Source organism: Crassostrea angulata, chromosome 6 (genome assembly GCF_025612915.1).
Source record: "Crassostrea angulata isolate pt1a10 chromosome 6, ASM2561291v2, whole genome shotgun sequence".
NCBI classification, from domain to species: Eukaryota; Metazoa; Mollusca; class Bivalvia; order Ostreida; family Ostreidae; genus Magallana; species Magallana angulata.
Genome location: NC_069116.1, coordinates 17,471,961 through 17,495,134, shown reverse-complemented (window position 1 = coordinate 17,495,134; position 23,174 = coordinate 17,471,961). Strand labels below are relative to the sequence as shown.

At 32.2% G+C, this 23,174-nt stretch overlaps 2 protein-coding genes across 4 annotated transcripts; both read left to right on the top strand.

Annotated features, from left to right (window-relative positions):
- LOC128187197 (uncharacterized) lies at positions 1-19,911 on the top strand. 3 transcript variants are annotated; one of them, XM_052857466.1, is made up of 5 exons: positions 1-160; positions 1,624-1,980; positions 4,954-5,033; positions 7,068-7,200; positions 19,689-19,911. In XM_052857466.1, exons 1-5 carry the CDS (start codon positions 106-108, stop codon positions 19,727-19,729), a joined length of 666 nt encoding a protein of 221 aa, XP_052713426.1. In that variant the 5' UTR covers positions 1-105; the 3' UTR covers positions 19,730-19,911. The 3 variants fall into 3 exon arrangements, with proteins under 3 accessions (XP_052713426.1, XP_052713425.1, XP_052713424.1); XM_052857465.1 differs by lacking the exon at positions 1-160 and adding an exon at positions 17,833-17,879 and having other exon boundaries at positions 1,560-1,980; positions 7,068-7,202; XM_052857464.1 differs by lacking the exon at positions 1-160 and adding an exon at positions 17,833-17,883 and having other exon boundaries at positions 1,560-1,980; positions 7,068-7,202.
- A 150-nt stretch (positions 19,912-20,061) lies between these two features.
- Positions 20,062-22,729, top strand: LOC128187194 (transient receptor potential cation channel subfamily V member 4-like). Its single transcript, XM_052857457.1, has one exon. The coding sequence runs from the start codon at positions 20,328-20,330 to the stop codon at positions 21,987-21,989; it is 1,662 nt and encodes a 553-aa protein (XP_052713417.1). The 5' UTR covers positions 20,062-20,327; the 3' UTR covers positions 21,990-22,729.
- The last annotated feature ends 445 nt before the right edge of the window (positions 22,730-23,174 follow it).

Sequence of the window (23,174 nt, the reverse complement as noted above, 5' to 3'; positions counted from 1 at the left end):
GTGCTCATTAATATACACTCATGATTTTGGAGAACTATTTTCAAGGTCCTAGTTGAGCGTACGTTTTATCCTTCTGCCGTTCGTCCTGCATCGAAATAGTTAACCATGCCTATAAGGAACATCAGTGTTTATCTAACGCTCGTGTTTTTCGTGACTTTAGGTTTGTATTTTTTAGAGCAGAGAACTGTTCAATAATTAGGGGTACCAAAATTCATTTAAAACAAAAGTAATATCATCTGGGTGTTTTCTACTTTCGGTATCGGTACATCCCTTATCTGTTTTGACACATTGGTTATAGCTCTACCCGTGCTACTGTATACATGGTATATGGACGAAGAATCTAACATACAGTTTTGTTTATACATTAAATATCATTAAAACCTGTCCCCTACTAGGGGGAATTCAAAAACTATGTTCGAATTTCCTCAACTTATTTTTTTTTAATCTCAGAGAGGGAGAGAGAGCAAACCCTCTATACAGTCTTTCAACAAAGTGCAGCATTTTTTTTTAAATCACAGATTAATTCATATTGCATGTAAATATATACTTAATTAAGTTTTTTTCTAGCATTGAGTAAACTTAATGCATCATATACATGAACTGTTTGTTGGCTTTGCAGTTATTTTCTTTGTGCAGTCAGAGACATAAATAACAGAGATTGGCAACTGATCTAAATCTTGTGAAATCTCGCAGTCCCTTTGTAAAGTATTTGCAGTTTAAATCAGTATATATCTTTCTAATCAACAATTATTTAGAATTATGAACAGCTTAAACCTAGCTATTTCCAAAACATTCAAAACATTATATTTTCATGAGTTTATGTTTTCTAAACAATAAGAAAAGAGGAGTTTTAGGAGGCAGTTGGCTACCTGTCTTCCGAGATTTCACTGATGTTTTATAGCTGGCCAATATATTTTCTATATTAATATTAATCTAAAAGACTTATTTTTTCAATTTTTTGTTTCAAAAATGTCTTAAATCTATACACATTTTTCATACAATACACTTTTGGTTTAAGATCATCATCTCAGTTTACTAATATGTAGTTCTCAAAGTAAGGTTGGTCCCGAACATTTTTCAACAACAAAACACGCTAATGGCGGAGTTGCCAATCTCTGTTATTTATGTGTCTGGTGTAGTCAAACATTCCTTCCCCGTTTAATAATAAGTTGTCTGTAAATTTAAGGCTCATATTAAAGTATACTCTATACTTCATAATGTTCTGAGAATGGATATATCAGAATTTAACATTTAATGCAAGGCCATTGTTATTATACTAATACGTACCTTATCAAAAAAATACTTCAAGATTTTTAAAGAAAATTAGCAGCATGCAATTTTTCCCGCAAATCCCTTGGATTATTGCACATATATGAAAAAAAAACCCATTGATATGTTAAATAAGTACTGGTATAAGATAATGTTAATGGAAATTTAATGCTTTTTTTACAAAGTGTTTTATGATTCTTTACTATGGTTTAAATAGAATTTGTTATGATTTGTATAAACATACATGATTTATGACTCTAAAGAATTTTCTTTATTCCCTTAAAATATGGTGGAATAGAGTTTCAATGTTATGTAATGTTACATCTATTTTATTTTATTTACTTTTATGTCCAGCTTGTGCCCAAAATAGGGAAACAGTCACAGGATGTATAGCCGGCAATGTTACCATGAAGTTTAAACCTGCATTGTTAGATGGCAAAGAGGTGAAGGCCTACATATGGAACAAGGTCCGGGGCGTAAACATAGATCCAAGCTTTGCCAAGTTTGAACCAGGCGCTTCGCCAGAGTTTGAGATATATTTTAATGAAGAGCACCAGGTTCAGAATCGATTAATCCACTATCCCGAGGAGCCTGCTACGTTATACCTCACGAATTTAAAGAAAAGTGACGAACAGTGGTACACCATAGTTATCAGCTATGTAGATTATGTTGGAACACCAACAGAATGGATCATAGACCTAGTAGTAGAAGGTATGTTGATTACGTTGGAACACCCACAGAATGGATCATAGCCCTAGAAGTACAAGGTATGTAAACTATGTTGAAACACCCACAGAATATATTATAGACCTAGATGTACAAGATATGTGAACTATGTTGGAACACCAACAGAATATATTATATACCTAGATGTACAAGGTATGTGAACTATGTTGAAACACCCACAGAATATATTATAGACATAGATGCACAAGGTATGTGAACTACGTTGAAACACCCACAATATATTATAGACCTAGATGTACAAGGTATGTGAACTATGTTGAAACACCCACAGAGTATATTATAGACCTAGATGTACAAGGTATGTGAACTATGTTGGAACACCCACAGAGTATATTATAGACCTAAAAGTACAAGGTATGTGAACTATGTTGAAACACCCACAGAATATATTTTAGACCTAAAGGTACAAGGTAATGTGAACTATGTTGAAACACACACAGAGTATATTATAGACCTAGATGTACAGGATATGTTAACTATGTTGAAACACCCACAGAGTATATTATAGACCTAAAAGTACAAGGTATGTGAACTATGTTGGAACACCCACAGAGTATATTATAGACCTAGATGTACAAGGTATGTGAACTATGTTGAAACATTCACAGAGTATTTTAGAGACCTAAAAGTACAAGGTATGTGAACTATGTTGGATCACACACAGAGTATATAATAGACATAAAAGTACAAGGTAATGTGAACTATGTTGAAACACCCACAGAATGTATTATAGACCTTGATGTACAAGGTATGTGAACTATGTTGGAACATCAACAGCATATATTATAGACCTTGATGTACAAGATATGTGAACTATGTTGAAACACCTACAGAATATATTATAGACCTAAAAGTACAAGGTAATGTGAACAGTATATGTATCTCTTTGTCCATCATGGGAGAATTAATATTTTGCAGTTTAGCTGTCGTTGGCTGATGTTTTGCCTACGCATCTCGACATTTCATATTATTTAATAGAGAAACCCTTTCAGAAGTATTTAGAGTAGTTGCCTTTTGGAATAACTTTTAAATTAGATGGTTTACCATTAAATTGACATCACATTGTTGTGTGTGGAGCAGAATAACATGGCAGTGTCAAGACTTGCTCAAACCTCTGCAGAGGAAAGGAAAATTAAACCACTTAAAATTGAAAAGCAAAATAATTGTTCATAAACAGGGTGCAGCAAAGATTTTCAAAGAGTATTTGACAGGTGAGAACATCACCTTTCGTTAATGAATGTTCCATGTAATAGGGAAAACAAAGCACAGATTTGTTACTGACTGACTACAAACAGTTCCAAGTAAGTGAGTAACAAACCTTATACGTATTTATGTAACTGCATTAGGCCTCATCTATTTGGACGTACATCTTACATAGCCATGGTGATTAGATCAGTTTGGATAAAACTATCAAATGTACGGTATACAACTTCAATCCAAGTCAGGGGAAAAGTAACATCAGATATGCAAGTCACTGCATAATAACCAAACATAAAACAATGAAGTAAAATTGCAGAGAATAAAATGTACTGAACACATCTAGTACCAGTAGTGGACCGTGAGTTGTAGGAGTGCAGTCATGTGTAACGAATGTGTAAACTGTCATGCTCATATACATATACATGTACATCGAAGATACTGTATTGTTAAGGTTAATTTCATTGCATATTATATTTCCCTCCTACAATTGGCTTTGCCCTTCTTGAGTTTGCCCAGACACAGAAATAAATATTCTTTCTAATAAATACAATTATTTAAAAATTGTTTTGAATTCACCCAGTTTTAAACATGTTAAATTTGCCTACTGACGAGAGCGAAAGAGGTGAAAATAAAAGGGAGTGAATATTTCTCTGTATACAGTAGGTAATCATTAGAATGATATATATACACAACTATTTATGAGCATGATGAGTGGATAGACACACAGCTCAGATTTTATTCTTTAAAGTATTTACTGCATGGCTCTAGATTTACTTTTGATTAATAATATTATACATATATTACACGGCTTTGAGGGCAACTTATCAGAATATTTGCCCTGAGGTGACAGAGTGTTATGTCGTTGATGCCGAAGGCAGTCCGATATGTTGTACTCAGGATACTGAGGAATCTGATCATAATTAGAAGAATAAAATAAATAAATTTCATGACTTTACTCAGTATTTGTTTCTATTCAGTTCTTGGCCCATCCAGATCTGTATATTTAACAATAAAGGGAAAAAAGTTGTTAAAGCACATGAGTTCCTCGGTCCCTTTGACTTTGAGCCATCTAGAGTCACCTGTATCATGTGTATGTTATAAATATAACATTTTGAAAAAAATCAAAATTAGTTTAAAAGAACATATTTACCCCATTTACCCTATTAACAAGGTTTTAACAAGCTTCATATCATTCAATCGATGTAAGATGGTTAGTAGAATGTTGATGTGTACTTTCAGTAAATACTTTTAGATGATTTTCTAAATTAAGCAATTTAAGTAATTTAGTCCCTCCGAATAGCAGACACTGTCCTGACATTTTGATTTTCGAGGAACTTTCTATGTTTGCTTAGCTAAATTTCGAACCTGACTGACGTAATTAACATTTAGATTTATCGCACGCGAGGGTGATATTACAATTTCGAGAGGGCAATATAACTATTTGCGGTATGACTCAGCAATTTTCAGAGCATAGGAATAAAATTATCTCATTTGAAAAATAATGAAAAAAATATCTAAAAATGTTACATATAGAAATATGTAATATACTGTTTATGATATTTACAGATCTATGACTATGATTTTTGTTTTGCTTTCCTGGCCTGCTTTAATAATTCTTTATGCCAAATAATTTTTTTTATAGACATTACTAAATTTTACATAAATGATATATATATATATAAATCATTATATATACAGTATGTAGTGCATGTACTATACAAATCGTTTTTATTGTAGATGTTTGTTTTGAAAAACCAAAAGAAGTGGGCAAGTGTGCAGTAACAACATGTTATACAGGAGACAATGGAGTACTGAAGGTAAATTGTTCTCACTTCATCCTTGTGATAGTTATGTGAACCTTATTTTATTTTTGAAAAGTATGTGTTGCTTAATTTTTGTTTTGAAGACTCAAACTAGATAGGCTTAAGTTCACCAATATATTTTTCCTTGGTGAAGCAATTTAATGTGAAGCAAAGCTTAAGCCTGTGCTCTTAAGTTTTATAACTATGATTATTGTAGCTTTCCAATTTCACCTCTTTTTGTGTTTAAAATTTCCGAATTTAAGCTTCAGAAATTTTTAGATACTCTCATTTTGTACAGATTGCATTTAATTGGCTGCGCATTTTCTCTACATGAAAAAATGATTTGAAAAGACCCTGCTATAAATTTCCTCTGTAAATTTAAACCTCTGTCATGAAATAGTTATGCTAAATTTTGGCACTTAAATGAATGTGAGACTGCCAGACTAAATGAAAGATAGCGTCTCTTTGACTTACACATTCTAATACTGTAAACCAACATTTATTTGCCAGCGAGAAAATTACACAATATTGGTGACAGCTTTGTCTTCACGAATAGTTCTCATCGCGAACAAGCCCTTACTCACAGTATGGTTGTTTTAACAACACGGGTCTAGGCTTACTTGCAAAAACTAATTGTCGCAAACCAGTTTATATTCAGTAAATCGCGAAATAATGTCTTTGCGAACATGCAGTAATCTTCTCATAGTAGCTGTATTTACCAAGTATTTTAAATACAATCAACGGAAATTCATGCAGGGAAAACTCATCTCTGTAAACATGCCTCATGATTAGAATTGATCAAGTGATAGTAAGTTAAAGCACACGTTCATTTTACAGTGTATTTAACTGGTGGAGCTCTACTTATTCAGTACTTAAGAAACTGAACATTGAAAGTAACCAGGGGTTAGTAATATGGTGAATTATAATAATCAACAGGCCAAAATATACCGTTTACAACAGAGAATGCAAGCACAAGAAGAAAAAGTTTTTACTTAGTTTAACTAAAGGAGCATGTCTGTTAATGATCTCCTTTTAATATAAGCTTATAAATTTATAGCTGCCCTTAAATGTAAAACAATAGACAAACATGCACTGACTATGTATCAAGTCTGTAAAAAAAAGTTGGCGTCCTCATTATCCTGTGAAGATTCAAGAAAATGTAATGATTGACCTCTACCTTATGAAAATGACTTTGTACTTAATTATTGATAACTTTGTATAAAAGTAATTACCTAAAGTTGCAGCTAAAAGATTAACATTTCCCATAATTAAAAGAATCATGCCCATTTTCAAAATTTATTTTATTTGATTTTGTTATTTAACAAATCAAACACTCACTGCAGACTTTGTTCCATTGATCAACATCTTGGGAAGGAAAGTTATTAATAGATAGTTGTACCTCATTCTGTAGAATATTTACTGGTTCTCCAATAAGAAATATCTTGTTTAAGTACCAGTATATTTAGTTTGGTCAGGTACATTTCATGTACATTATATAAATAGTGCCTGTTTGGGAGGGTAACAGTTAAAATTGACACCCCAAGAAAACCATTGTCAACCTCCGCTTCGCGTCGGTTGACAATGGTTTTCGAGGGATGTGAATTTCAACTGTTATCCCACAGGGGCCATTAGCCCATGCATTTTAACATTAATTTCAATGTACTGTATTTATGGTTACATTGAAATTAATGTTAAAACGGGCTTTGCCCCTGTGTGTTATTCTCCCAAACAGGCACTATTTATTTTATTATACTGAATGTTTTAATTTTAGAGAAATTTTTACTGCTTTTATATAGAAATGACGTAAATTCTACGGCGAACCTAAGTAAGCGCATAATTTACGCGCATGTAACAATTTGTGTTACCCGTTGCTAAGTCTGTTGCTAACACTTAGGGTAATAGAACGGATTATCAACTGCAGCTAATCCAATCAGATTTCAGTATTTAACATGAAAGTATAATAAAATTAATTGAATTGAGCTTTTATGACAAAGAAATGAAGTTTGTGCATTAGTTACACGTACCTGACTGTTTTTGGTTCTCTGTTAGACCCCAGATGGTGCGAGGCAGACAGTGATGGGATATAAACTAGTGAAGGTATGTGATGATGCGACTTCAGGCAACTATTCATGCTGTAATGCTGCAGGAACCTGTCTTGGTCAACCCTTACAAGAATCCACAGGTAATCATGTTTACTCTGTAATGTTTATCTAAATCACCTTTTATACCTGTCCATATCCAAGTCTTATGGAATACAGAGTTATGTGGCTGTAAACCAAGTAACAGGATGTGAGAAATGGTTATGGATTAGATTCGAACCCAAGCCCTCTGAATTTCTAGTTAGGTGCTCTACCCACTGAGCTATCTGGTGCTAGTATTCGAACTCCTCCTACCATTTCAAGCATTTAACCAAAGTCTATCTGATGATTAGCTTATTGTTATAATCATACTTAAATTTTGTTTGACACATATTCATGAATGTCTCTTGCAGGAATTCAGGGGTTATATGCTGTAAAATGGTTGATATGTCATACCGTATAACCGATAACTTTCGCAATCTTGCTTCTACTTTTTTTTTGCGATCTCTGTCAAATAGCAAAATATTGAATACGCAGAAATTATGTCTTGTATTATTTTCGGAATCCATAAGAAACTTTCGAAATCACAAAAATTGACTATGTAAATTTAAAATGCTACATATTTTCCCCATTTTCGCAATTGTTGTGACACACGAAGAAAAAACGTATATATGGTACAGTACAGTGCTTTCACTTTTTAAAAACTACGGTAACTTAGATTTAAGCCAGATTAACTGCTTGTGTTATCATCCCAATAAGTGGGGACTTCCAGGAAACACACAGTTTATCATTTGATACTTCCTGTGGGAAATCACATGCAGAACTATTATCAATTTTGTTTAGTCGATTATTTGAGTAACAGAAAGGCATAAACCGGCGTTAATTATATTCAGAGCACTGTGTACATGTACATTCATTTGTTTTGTAAACCAAACCGGAATAGATGGTGTGACGTCAAAATAATTAATTTTTTTGGTTTTTAATACAATTAAAAGAGTTCTACATCATGTCAGCTTCCAGTAAATACGATTTCTCCAACTTCAAACGTTCATTAAAGCTTAAATTACGTATTTTATTTTCAAAACAGCATGACCACATGTGATAATTTACACCACTTTATTAAAATAAATAAATTATGTTTTAGACTTTCCTTCCCCTTTAAGTGTCAAAATCTATTTAAGTACTTAAATACCCCCCACACTCTCCCCACCCCCACCCTTACATTTCATCGAACACTATTAATCTGCTGTCCTTTTCCTGGCCTGATCATCAATAACATAATGATTGTGTTTAACTTGCTAAAAAATTGACCAGAAAACACTGACATTATTCTGTATCTTCCTGCTGGGCCATTCATACTACATGTACACTTAATTACAACACATTGTATTTTATTGCTCATTAAATCCTCTAAACACTGCAATTTACAAACTGATGCATATCTCACTTACAACTCAATTACTCATCTTCCTCGGTCAGACAAGCATGGTGACAGTTTGTATAGGCACATTACTAAGTGAGAGAAACAAACAACTGTCATTGGTCATCACTTCAATTAAGTCTTCCTGCTTAAAGATTTGCTACAAAGCGTTGTTTTTTTTTTTTACAATTTTCAATAGGGACTTTAATATAAATAGCTGTCTTTTATGATCATTGATTCCTCCTCAACGAAGAAATATTTTACACCGCATTTTTGCACTTTAACTTTCATTTCATAGTTTCATGGGATTAAACATTTAAAATGTTTAAAACGAATTATCAATTTGTACATAATATAAAGGAAACATACTGTAAACGTATTATATTTAGCGAATACGATATATTTGGCGGAAATTAGTTTTTGAACAAGTTGGTGTGGATTTGAATTAGCGTATTCCTGAATGTGACTATTCTTGTACATATTTGCATGGCATTTTGCGAGCTAATTGTATTAGCATAAGCTGCATTCCGCCAAAAGCGCTAAATAGAATACAAAGCCAAATGTAATACATTTACAGTAGTTTATCCATGATTGAGATTTTTGAAATTAAACCACGTGGAACAATGCAACAGACTTTTTCAAATATAAATAGAGCCATACAATTGGTTGCATGATCATGATGATGGAATGAGTTTAAAAACTGAAAATAGGACAAACTTTAAGAAAAGCTTATAGGCACTCATTGAATTAAATTATTGGATTTTCTTTTGAGCAGATTGAAAAACAGACACAAATTCAAAGGTACAAAAAAATAACAGATTTTTTTTTTTGAGAAAGATATGAAAGTTTTTTTTGTTTTTTTTAAATTGTTTAGGTTAAAACTCTGTAACGCTCGGAACGCTTGCCTTGTGTTGAGAACAAAACAATGTAAAGTTTATAATTTATTCAATCATAACTAACATGACACAAACACACGTACATATAACAACGCCGTTCAAAAAGAAAAATCAGACAAGTCTCAACCCTTGGGACGATGGCAAAATCGGAACAATTACCGACACAATATTATAATTATATCCTATACGTAAAATCTCCCGATAAAAATAAAACTTCAAGGCTCTCGATAAAATACGAATTAATATCTCCGCTACTATAGTTACAACTACTAGTATACAGCGAAAATATTCCCTAACTCTCTATAAATCGAAATAACTAGTACTGAACTAGTAAATATGAATTAAACTAGCACTATCACTAGTAATAATAATTAATTGAACCCTATCACTATAAATGTACTTCAGTCACTTAGATACTGAAATAGTACGCACCTTATAATATGCTGCAAAATTTGTGTGTACTTCCCGACACACAACAAAAAGGAGAGAGCACCCGTTTCTCAGTGTCCCTGGTATTTATAGAGTGCTAAAAGCAGACGACAAATTACAACCAATAAGATAAGTTAATCCCATCCCGTTAAAAAGATTATCCAATCACAGTTAATCCCCATCCCGTAAGAGAATCTAGCTATGTCTAACTTTGCAAAAAAAAGTGGGGGGGGGGCCTCCCCCTCCACTCAGTTCCGATGCCTATGCATTGATTATACATGTTATAGCTCTTTAAGGTGGAATATCCCTCTGATAAGAGAGATAACTTCTGTAGAAAATAATCTCACTTTGTTTCTGTTAACTCACAATTATTAAGGTATGTAGCAATAAGGGAAGCAGTGCTGGGCCACAATTTATGTTGGAAGGCGACATTTATTTAATATCCAATTATGAAAAAGAAAGGAAATTTGAACCAAACGAACTAAACCCAAACTTTTGGCAAGTGAAAAAAAAGTAAAGACAACTTTCACAAACAAAATGTAAGAAGCAAATTATATTTATCAAAATTTTAATGAGGCAGTGTCTACATGTATACCCCTTCCTCTCCCCCAATGGATTAATTTTTTTTTTTTAGAAATATTACTAAATTTTATGTACTAGTTCAGTACATGAACAGTACGTGTTTAATGTTTTAGGTCAGAGAATTTTGGCTGAAATTTTGCTCTCTCTACCCATTTATAGCTCGTTCACAAAGGTGAATGAATTATAATTGAGAAAAACGTGACCAAGACTGTTGCAAACTCTAGGCTTAATTATCATCGTTTGAAACATAACATTTCAAATGTTTAAAATTGAATATGGGTTTTCTTATCCGAGAGAGCAGATATGGGACAACAAAATTAAACAAATAATAATATTACATTTTATTCAAGACAATATATCCCTATAATGAGATCATACCAATTACTGGAAGATCATTCATTTGATCCCCTTTTAGTGTCATAACAAAATGCTCTCGCGACTGGTTTACACTTTAAGCATTTCTAAAACACATGGATCCATTCACATGAACTATTATCTTATCCAAATTTAAAAACAGAAATCATTTCTGATTAATTAGAAACTGTGGCAATTTATCAAGTACTGTATGTGAAATATGCATGTAAAATCTTCAAAAGTCTATGATAAAGAAAGATAAATCTTGCTAATTGAAGCAAATTTTGTTACAAACCTATGCAACAAAGTGCTATTCTGAACTAAAAAGCACTGCTTCATTATGTTTTCTAATATGAATTGGCAATGTATATAACTATATATTATTTTCATATACATTTAATATTTTCAATTTTACGCTGCGATGGTAAAATTTTGCTTTTTCTATTCACTATGTCTAGTTTTCTTCATAACATGATTAAACACATTATCAATTTTTGACAAATCTAGCAGCGCTTCATCACTTCAACTTTGTTTCATCTGAATCTATTGATATTGACTTTCACGAAAATCAATATGAATTTTTTTTAAAAAGATATGGTAAAATTGATAGCAGAGGGATATTACACCTTAGCATATCACATGACAACATTTTTCATTCGAGTGTATTCATTGATCAAGTGAGTGAGGTTATTACACGTACACGAAGCACAAGTTCACGCCTGGTAAACAACAATCGTTTATAATGTGGAAGACCAATTAAATTTTTGAATTTTTTTAATTTGAGCGCCTTGAGGTACAATTTTCCTCTTTCACATATAGAAATTTTTTTAAATAAAATACAATAACTATAGCTAGTACAATGTAGTTGATGACGAATATGTACATATATGCATATTCTCATATATAATATAATTGTTTTATAAAGTGAGGGGGCAGAACTAAAATAAAGGGAATAGGAAGTTAAGAGTGTATCCCTACCAAAAGTTTAGTTTTATATCCTGTATAGAATCTTATTTTTAGTAAAAATGGTATTTCATAAGGGTACAATGTTAAAGATTAAGTGTAGGAAAATAAGTGTAAAATTTAGATACAGTTTATTTTATGGTATTCTTTTTTGTTTTTCTACCAAGAGGGCCATGTGGCACAATATCCTTTGAACACCCATATAAGGCCATTGTTGCTCAGGTGAGCGATGTGGCCCCATGGGCCTCTTGTTTGGAATATAGGGCCTCCAGCAGAAATGATAATTTTCCTGAAATTTTTGCTAAAATTTGAAAGAAATTGATAATTTGAAGGAATCAAACAAATATTTATAGTTTGAACTATTATTCAGTTATGATTTGGATACAGTAAGAAGTTGAACACATATAGTGACTATAAAAGTAAAATTTAAGTCAAAGTTTAAAAATTCTTGCTTTACTGGTAGCTTCAAAGGCTAGTGCATAATGAACACAACAACAGATGTTTTAAAGTTTTAGAGTAATCAAATTATAACGTAAATAACAAAACTTATAGTAATGTCATCTTTTCAAAACTTTGCATACAATTAGACATACATTTAATGTCTCATTTAAAAGTAAAACAAATAGGTTTAGATCTAAAAAATTTGAGATATAGCATAAAATAAGCTTATTATGCCAAAATTGGAGTTAATTTTTTCTTAACTTCTATGAAACATAAGCTAAATATTCCAAATTGTTTTGCCTCGGACTAGAATGTCGCGACGTCATTGGATGAAATGCGTCACGTGGTTGCCTTACAAATTTCTTTAAAAGGCAAGCGTCAAAATTTATAGCGCAACATGGCGGACGTAACGTTATTTGAACTGATTTTCTACACAAACGTTTGTTTACATATCAAACTTTAGGTCCTCGACAAAACAAAACACTTATTAGGTTTGTTACTGACTGTTTAAAGAAATTTGTGGGGTCGGTAAAGTCCATAGAAGGCGAGGCGGAGCCTCGCCTTCTATGGACTTTACCGACCCCACAAATTTCTTTAAACAGTCAGTAACAAACCTAATAAGTAATAATATATGCATAGAAATATCAAAATATTGTTTAAATGTGTTTTTTAGAACATCATGAATACATGTATATGGTAAAACACAAACTATCTAGAAGTTTGGTCTGCGCTTAAATTAGGAAGCTAAAGTAACAGTACTCTAAAACTAGTAAGTTATGAAAAATTGTTCATTTCCTTCTTGAAAACCTTCCGCCACAAAATATAGTCGCTTACTAAACCCTGTAAAAATGCATTTTTTAAAACAATTTTATTCAGTATAGATTATTTGGCATTGTAAAAGATAAATACACTACTAGAATTAATATGTGATGCTGAATTTTCAGACTACAGGTGACCCAAAATGGGTACCTAAAACCTAAGGAGCGGACCTCTTTATGTGTCAAAATTCACATCCACTAATGAGGAGAAAAAATACGCGAAATAAATACATCGTTGACCTAAAATGATATAACTTTTTGCGCTTCAAGATACAATTATGCATAGAATATTACTGTTTTAAACTTACATCTTCGCATTTCGTCAGCTTAAAGTACAATTTATTCGGATAAAAACCAAAGGCATTTATTGAATGCATAAAATGTATGATTATAAAGATTTTAAAAGTTAAAAGACGCATGTCTTCTTTCATTTTAACAAGAAAAAAAATCTTTTAAATCTCATTTAAACGTGGGAATGGCTCGGTGTTTATACTGTGGTTTCATTAAATAACATGTATATTATCTAGTTTAACTTCATCATCTCTCTTTAATATATCCTTAAAATCTCTCATTGATAAAACTAGAAATCTGACGTCTTCTGGAAAGGACTACTTTCCATTTGATCTCCGTAATGGTGCAAAATTAAATATAATTTATGAGTTTGGTCTAATTAGATCGCTTTTATATTTTTACATCCTTTAGTTTTTTTATTCATGAAGGTAGAAAGCTACCAAATCATGCTTCTAAAACTAAAACGTGTTCAGCTAGTAGCTGATATGGACTTCAGGTTAAAAGTTGAATGAGTTTTGACTTAAACATAACCATGAACATTTTACCCACATTTTTCTTTCCCTAAACAGGAACTTTCAAGTAATTGCTTGTAATTATATGGAATCTTCGTTTTAAACTTTTAAACATTAACTTGTTTTGTTCAGATCGGTAAAATAGTATTATCAACATGATTATTAGAGTTGTGCCGAACTAGGTAAAACAAGGAAAATAGTTTAAAAGCTTTAATGATTGCTTTATATCAGTTATAATATGCATTTTTTAAATATGGGGATATCTTAATTTCAAAAACTATTATTTTTTATTTTATTTTTCTTTCGTTCTGCAAATAACCATTATCCAGAAGTAAATATATAAAACTAGTGTTGTCAACGAGTACTCGGTTAACTGGTTAACCTCCAAACGATGCGAATATCGGATAGTAAAACTGGTCATCGGTTAATGGGATAAAACATTTAACATGGTAACTTTGTGGAAAACATCTATGGCATAAAATGCATAAAAACACATTTCCCTTAGTTTGATTACCGTTAGACTTGATCTCGTGGTTAGCAAATAGAATCGGTTTGTTTCAACCTGCTCTTACATCTTATAAACCCGCTGGGGATCGTAACATAAAACATGCTAAGATTTTGACTTAAGTAGGGTCATAAGTGAGACTTATGCGGAATCTTAGGACCTGCGTAAGTCCTACTTAAGTATGTCTTACACCGTAAAACAAAGCATAATTAGCAACGACTTAGCTACGTCGTGCTTATGTTAAAAAGTAATATCATATTGTTTTTTTGTCGATTTTGAATTTACTGTAATAAAATCATTATCTTAGGTTAAAAGGGCATGGTCACGATTTTGGTCAAAAATTATTTTTCCAATTTTAATGTTTTACAATGCTTCAGATGATAGGCAACCAAAATTTTGAGTGTCATTTGTGGAGTTAAATGCGAGTTATGGAGCTTACAAAATTTTGTTATGTACACAAAACTTTACATTTTGAGTGTTGATCCTAAAATGAATGTTTCAAACAATAAAAACTGTTTATTTATTCTTAACATGAATAAGAAGATATTTAGATTAGCTTAAAAAAGATATTTTACTTGTATATTGAACCTATGTAAACAAAAACAGAGCACGAGCCTTGTTTACATGACAAGGAATTGTGAGTCCTGTATCTGGCTTATTACTCTATGACTGACTCTTAAATTTTATTTCATCATAAAAAATGCATTCCTAAAGCATAGTAAACAATAAAAACAAAAAATAGAATTTGACCAAAATCGTGACCATGTCCCTTAAATATCTTCTTCATTTATAGATACAAGTGCTTGATAACTTTAATATTAGATGGGACAGAAGTAAATGTGCAGACACAAAATTCTAGATGGCATGAGAATATATACAATGAACATATGTATTTAAATTTTTTTAAAAGCTCAAAGCAATGGATCTTGGGCAATGTATTCAGTCCATTGTTGGTACGTCTTTGTTTTGACGAATATTCACTACAATGTAGTTTACTCGCTCCCGAAGACTGCCTGCGACGTAAGATCGCGATGCCATTGGAACTTGATAGTATACATTTATTTAATGCTTGAGCAGTCAGTAGACCAGAATATTTTTCCCGAGGTGGAGGGAACAGCTCATTATGATCTTTTGCCCGAGGCCATCTGTTATTGACTGTTCAGTCAAATAACTGTTTTATTACCTAATTCCTTTTTCTAGTTAGTTTTCAGGGTTTACAATTTGCATATTACAGATGGTTTTCATGCCATTATGCAATATACTAAGATTTTTTTCATCTCTTACATGCGCCAAACCTGATGCACGCATTAAACATCTCCCCTTAATATTAGTTTACACATAGAGGGGGGAGTCTCCGACCCATTAGATTATAAATAGTCATTTACCTTATATGAGACTTTAAAACTGTTGAATAGTTGATACTCAATATTGCAAATAACCAAGTACTAAAAAACAGCGTAACGTTACGATACAATCCCTGAGAACTAACGAAATGGTGTAGATCGTGAAGTCAAAGTAAATTATGAAGTCATAACGTATGATGCACAAAAAAAAACTTTCTAAACATCGCTGTGAAATCAATCCGAAGTCTTAACATACCCGCGTTCTGAAAGACGACCAGCGGTCCAATAGATCGAAGTCTATTGACCGGCGGTCCAATAGATCGAAGTCTATTGACCGGTGGGCTAATAAATCAGTCTATTGACCGGCAGTTCAAAGTAGACGCAAATATTTAATTTGTAATAAAATAACAAAGTCCCTTTGATTAGGTGATAAAATAATGTAGTGGATTTCTTTTTTTTATATTTTGTTCTACATCTTACCACCCCAATAAGGCAATTCACATACTCGGACTATAATTTCTTCATCAAGTCGATATATTTAAATGGGGCAATCGTCGTCTTAAAAATCACTGAGGGTTTTTTGTCGTCAAACGTCTTTTTTATCTAAACGTGTTTAAATTTGTATAAATTGGTCATGATGTTACAAATACAACTAAGTATCTCACATTATATAAATAGTGCCTGTTTGGGAGGGTAACAGTTGAAATTGACACCACGAGAAAACCATTGTCAACCGACGCGAAGCGGAGGTTGACAATGATTTTCGAGGGGTGTGAATTTCAACTGTTATCCTCCAAAACAGGCACTATTTATTTTGTTATACTGAATGTCTTAATTTTAAAGAAAACATCACTGCTTTAAGATAGAAATAACGTGAATTCTAAGGCGAACGATACGCGCATGATTTTTGCGCATGTAACAATTCGTAATGTTACCCGTTGCTAAGTGCGTTGCTAACGCTGAGGGTAATAGAACAGATTATGAACTGCGTCTAAACCAATCAGATTTCAGTATTTAACATGAAAGTATAACAATATCCTATAACAATTGAACAATGACCCCCGTAGAATAATGACACCGGGGTCATTTTTCGACGAAGAATAATTGGATTTTTCTGAAGAAAAAAGACCCAGGGGTTATTTTTCTTCATGTTAACCATGAAGAAAAATGACCCCCGTAGAAAAATGACCACCACCCCCCCCCCCCCCGCCCCTCTGTAAACAAGAGTAAAAATTGGTTACCCTGTATCCAAGATACGACTTTGAAATTACTTGAATTTTCACTCTGTTCAACTGATTTTGAAGTTATAAAACTGAACTTGTAAATAAATCGTTGTATATAGTTTTTCATAGCCGTAGCAAGCACACACAAAAACATTGCCACAAGTTGATTGTTAACAGTTACATCACTGCTCTCGTCGACATATGGCGGGAAATCACGCAAATAAAGAAAAAAAAATCATACGCAATGAGGATATTGTGTGATAATTAATGAACAATAATCATAAGAGAATAATTGTTGAAATAATATAAGCAATATTCATTGGTGAATGAATTGTCAATCGAAGAATGATGCATGTATATATTTTTTGGAAAAAGACTAAGGAGGCAGGTAACCTAGGAATATGAATACTTCTTATTTACATTTCTGGGGGATAGTGATCATTTTACGTTAGTTTTGTTTTCTTCTACGTAATGCATTAACATCGATATTCTAAACATTTATTGTAATGTTGAATTTGTGATCATGAATAGACTTTATTCTTTAAGAGCAAATGTGTGAAGAGTACCTGACAATATTAAATCTTAAATAGATAATAAACACTGATCGATTATAATGAGACGAGATTGTTTCTAAAAGCGTTGATAAGGGGTGCGGGCTCATATTAGGGGTTTATATCCCCCTTGATTTTGATCACACGATCTTTACTGCATCCAAAGTTGTGAATGCTCATACAAACTATTGATGCATTTATCATCTTGATATTAATTAAACTATATCGATGATAAAGTAAAATATATTTTCTGTTCGAAAACTCTCACTACTTTGACGATTTTCCTGGTTTGCCGTTAACTTCTACGTGCGTAATGGCTGCTGTTCGTGACCGCTAACTTCAGCTTGGTTATTATGCCTAACAGTGGAGTAAACCTCTATAATTTTGGTTTCATCATTGATTTTGGGTGATGCACTTGCATAGCCAGCAGTTTGTAGTAGGGGAAAATCGTCAATGCAAGTATGATTCATGAACAATATCGAGTCTACTCTTTCATCGCCAATAAACAGAATTTTGATTTATTGTGTCTTGTATCTTGATATATTTTAATGAATTGTCACTCGTAATAATGAGATACATGTAAATGTAATCGTTAAGATGACAATCATACCCCGATGCAATACGTCAGTACCTTGTTATAACGGAAGGATTTTTATTTTCTAAGATATACCCCTTCTTTCACTTTAAGTTTATTTGAATATGCATTATAAATTTTGTTACTTTCTGTAAACTGCAGTAAAAATTACAATATCGTAAAGACTATTTCACAAATAATAAAAAAAAAACTGAAAAACTTTAATCTATAATGGTTATTATTCTACAGGTGTCACTTTTCTTCATGTAGAGTATGCTCATTTTCATTAGTTTAAAAAACGCTTGCAGCAATACAATAGAAAACACCACTTATCAAAGCGTTTTAAAAATTTCTAAGTGCAGTTTGACAGCATGAATGATGGACGTTATCCTGGGGGTAATTTCAGGCACGTAGCATCAGGGGGGCCTGCCCCCCCCCCCCCCTTTTTCTCACAACAACAATTTTTTTTTTAAATTTACGTATAAAAATTGGAATAATCAATGAGTTGGCGCCCCCCCCCCCCACTTTATTGGAAGTATTAAAAAATTGATATGAAAATAAGGAAATAAGGATTGAAATTGAAGTTATATACTACGCCCCCCCCCCCCCCCCCCCGGTTTAGGATTTTGAAGATTTTGGGAAATACCTAATTGTCTTTATTTTTTGGATGAGTCTGGTAACCCCCCCCCCCCCTCCCCACTTTCTAAAATGATGCTACGTGCCTGAATTTAGCTAAATTATCAATGTAGTAAATAGTTTCTCAGCACAGTGATGTGCTATAAGTTAATATGAAGATGAACACGAAAAAAGCAGAGGCAAGGTTTTTTTTCAGGGTGTGGAGACATCATACATCGGAAATCTTTAAATAACGTCATATTAGATATATTTAAAATGCTGCAGTTCAGTTGCAAATGAATTTTTTAAAATTAGTTTCATACCATTATATATTCATTTTTATTCCATTGAGGAGGTTTAATCTTAAGGCAATCGTCTGATCAACCAGAATTTTCTCTGTTTCCGAATTCAACACATACAGTTACGATATTAATGTCTACTGCTATGTCAGTTGACCAGGAAAATGAAAGTAATAACTATTATTTGTATTTGTGGTATTATACTTCATTTATGTTAATCTATACTGGCTGTCATATTTATTTTGTTCCATTTACATGAAAATAAAATCTACATATACATTCCAAATTAACCTTAAATTTAAAAAAGCTTAAATTCTGTAACAGTTGTCGATCAATATCCACAATCATTACACCTATAAGATACATTTTATTAATAGGCCCCTATATTTAAAAAAACGTATATGCTAGGAAAGGGGAAAGCTATTAAAATCATGTTTTGTCCTATTTCTTAAAATTTGTTGTTTGAAGACCTTGTGGGAATGTCTTAATGTAAAAAATATATATCTAATGTTGGCATTAATAAAATTGTTAGTATATGCATTCGTTTGTTATTATCTAATTCTCTACTGTATAATTTGCATTTTTCCTTGGATTAAAACGCTCATTTAAAAAAAGCCGACCTACCCACCCTATTTTAAAATTCAATGAAATAGAAAACACACATAAAAAATTATATATTTCTATCTAAGTTGTTTCTTCTATTACGCCTTAAACAATTATCTTTTTATAGTATGTTTGACATGAATATCATTAACAAAGCCGATGATTTTTTGTAGACTTGGAGCTTAAGAAAAGGCATGGAATCTTATCCATATAACCAAAAGAATGTGATCAAGACCTTGTGTTCTCACAATAAGGATGTTTTTCTTGATACCTTGAGGAGAATTATCAAAGAAAAAAGATTTGAAGCCGATTATGAGAGAGTAAATTTAGGAGTTAAAATAAAATGTAATGGAGAATCAATTTTGCATAGAGTATTAAAGTACAAAGATTCTGTTACACTCGAATTTGTTAAAAAGTTTGCGGGGGAAAAACCTGAACTTTTAAAAGAGCTTAGAGATTCAAAAGAAGTTACGGAATCGGAAGTTAGCAACTTTCGGGGTCAATCTCCCCTGCACGTTGCAATAGTCAACGGATATGCTGACGCCGTTGAAGCAATTTTAAAAATTGCTGCTAAAAATAACATCACCCGAGAATTGCTTTGCATCCGTGCAACGGGTAAAAAATTCAAGAGGACGGTTTTAATGGGACAGCTTCCATTGAGCGCTGCTGCTCTTGCTTGTAGGAACGAAGAATTTGAAATATTAGATATACTATTTAAAAATGATGTTATATATACTATTGCAAACTAAAACCAGGAAGGTGACACTGTATTTCACTCCTTGATCAAATATGCAGATATTCATTCTGATCAAATGCAGCATATTGAGCCTACATTCACATTCATTTGGAATAAGTTTTCCGAACAATGCAAAAAATCGAAGTCCACGAAAGTAACAGATATTCTTTTCTGGGAAAACAAAGCAGGCATGACACCACTCCGATTATCTGCAAAACTCGGGGTCAGTGAGCTTTTTAATTATTTAATCAATATTGAAGGTGTCTACTGCTCTCCAAACATAAAAGATGGTCTCTTTGACATCAAGAAGTACGATGTAACTGAATTTGATCGACTGATTAGCCATACTGAGAATTTGGAAGAATGTCAAAAACAAAAAATCTCAATTTTAGAGAGTATTTTCGATTCAAATTGTACTCGTAGAGAAGCATTTCAAATACTTAATCAAGAATTAGTAAAATTAATTCTGGATAAAAAATGGCGCACCTACCAGAAATTCCTCATTCTTTGGATGTTTCTACATATAATTTTCATGTGTTTTTTAACAACAACGACAATTGAAAAAACGAGGCATTACTTTCTTTCCCAGAACAATGAGACCTCGATTTCGTTTGATGTTGGAGAGTTTTCTACAGCAATAGTTTATATAGAATTGTTGATATTTTTGGTGGGCGGAATAACGTACCTTTTCTTCTTTTATTTGTGTTTCAAAGAATTAGTCAGACGTTGTAGAGCGGAACATGGAAGTCATTACAATTCCGGAATAATTTTGCATAATTTAGACTACATTGTGTGTTTATTGTTCACGTCTCTTAGTGCATTAGTAGAATCCGTCCTCTTTCCTCTCAAAATTCACTGGGACTATCATTTAGTATTTGCATTCATATCTGGCTGGTATTTTATGCTGTATTTCTCTCCTTTTCGAAAAGAAATCGTTTCTTTTACATACATGTACATGATAACATCAGGGTTTTTTGAAGATTTTATTCCCTTTGCATCTGTTTATTGTTGTCTGTTGATTTCGTTCACAACAATTATGTTTATGCTTTTCCATGGCACTGATGATGTAGTAGAAGACTTTGATAGCTTTGAAAGTTCCCTATTAGCGATGTTTAAATTAGGAGTAGGTTTGAATGACATAGGAATGCTGAATCAGGCAAGGATACAATGGCTTGCTCACACAATATTCGTAGTGTTTGTTGTTCTTTCATTCATTCATTTGTTCAACGCTTTGATTGCTGTGATGTCACAGACCTTCTCTGTGGTTCATGATTATAGAAACTCTTACACTCTATATAACAAATTAAGAATGATAGAATTATTCGAAGACATTGTTTTATTCAAGGTAAAATCAAAATACCCATTTAAACCTCTCTTTAACCGGGCAAAACATTGGGATAAAGATGATGATGACATTGACGATGAAATATCAATCGTTAACAGAAGCGTTAGAACGGATAGATTTAAAAAGGGAAAACAAGAAAGACAGGTGCGCTTCTATTCTACAATGGAGCTGGTTGAACTGGAAGCCAATAGAGATGACAAGGAAGAGAAGAAAAAGATAATGAATGACACTATGACAAAGCACTTGCTTAAACAAAGAGGAACTAAAAGAAAAACTCCAAATTTAAAGAAATCCAGCAAAACTAATCCCGAGAAAGATATCATATTCGTTAATATTCAAAAATGTAACAAATCATCTCAATATCCAGAAGGCATTACACTTCCTAAATGGTAAATTAAATGCTGTCAAAGCGGCGTGGTCACGATTTTCTTCAAACTTTACATTTCCATTGTAATATTCTGATATGGTCGACTAAAATTTTGTCAATTTTTCAGCTACATTATCTGATACAGAGCTCATATTTTTTCGTAATCTCACCAAAGCTCGTATCATGTTGTTGTAAATATATGTAGTATATGCTGGTAAAAGCATTTTTGTCACGATGTTTTTCTATATACAATATTTTTGTGAACATGATTACACAGTTTCTAGTGTTATCACTACTTAATTTGATTTTAAAAATGCACTTTTTATCAAGCAATCTAGACGTAAACAAACACATGGCACGAACCATGTTTACATAGAATAAAATTATGGGCTCTGTTTACAACTAATGGTTAACGTTTGAATGGCCATTAGAAATACCGAAGTTAAGAATTGTGAACATTAAAATTAGAAAAGCTTAACTTTTTTAAAAAACAAAACCCATGTCCCTTGATTTCCAACCGTAAATACTTCCCTGATTTCCAAAAAAGATTTTTATGTAAATATTCTATCTACGATAATGAGGTTATTCATTCACATAATAGTTATAAAAGATGGACAATATTAATAACTTTTAAAAAATATTTGTTAAATTTATGTTATGTATATGTCTTTTTGCTATATTTTTAAATATGTCACTATGATATATTTTGTCTCTTTCATAGATTAAGTGTCATTGTGTTACTTAAATATGTGATTACTACATTAAATGTCAGTAAACTGTATAAAATAATAATAATAATAATAATATTAGCATAATAAAATTTTGTACATAAATGTAATAAGCTCGCATTTATGAAATACATATATTTTCGTTAAAACGATATTATGAAATTTCGTAATTACGAGACCATTTCTCATTAGTTGAATTATCCTCTTTTCAGATACTAACCAGTTTATTCTTGTTTCGTCTTTAATGATTGTTTAAAATGAAGAAATTTTATAACTTATCTAGCTTGATATTAAAACCCTATCATTTTTTTTCTGTAAAAAACATCAATTGAACACGGCATGAAAAGTTTGAAATTATCATCCCAATACATCAACAGGTCCAAAGACAAAATAGTAGATAATTATTTGATTATCAATATTGTTCTGCTCCCGGTCTGAAAAAGTTTGGTCGTCCACCTGAATTTTTTTACACCGATACTTACA

Bases quoted from the DNA above. Each gene is read 5' to 3' on its own strand.
- LOC128187194 (XM_052857457.1), top strand. From the start codon at position 20,328: ATGCAGCATATTGAGCCTACATTCACATTCATTTGGAATAAGTTTTCC.
- LOC128187197 (XM_052857466.1), top strand. From the start codon at position 106: ATGCCTATAAGGAACATCAGTGTTTATCTAACGCTCGTGTTTTTCGTG. The intron at 1,981-4,953 runs GTATGTTGATTA...TTTTTATTGTAG, and splicing joins CATAGACCTAGTAGTAGAAG to ATGTTTGTTTTGAAAAACCA. The intron at 5,034-7,067 runs GTAAATTGTTCT...GTTCTCTGTTAG, and splicing joins GAGACAATGGAGTACTGAAG to ACCCCAGATGGTGCGAGGCA.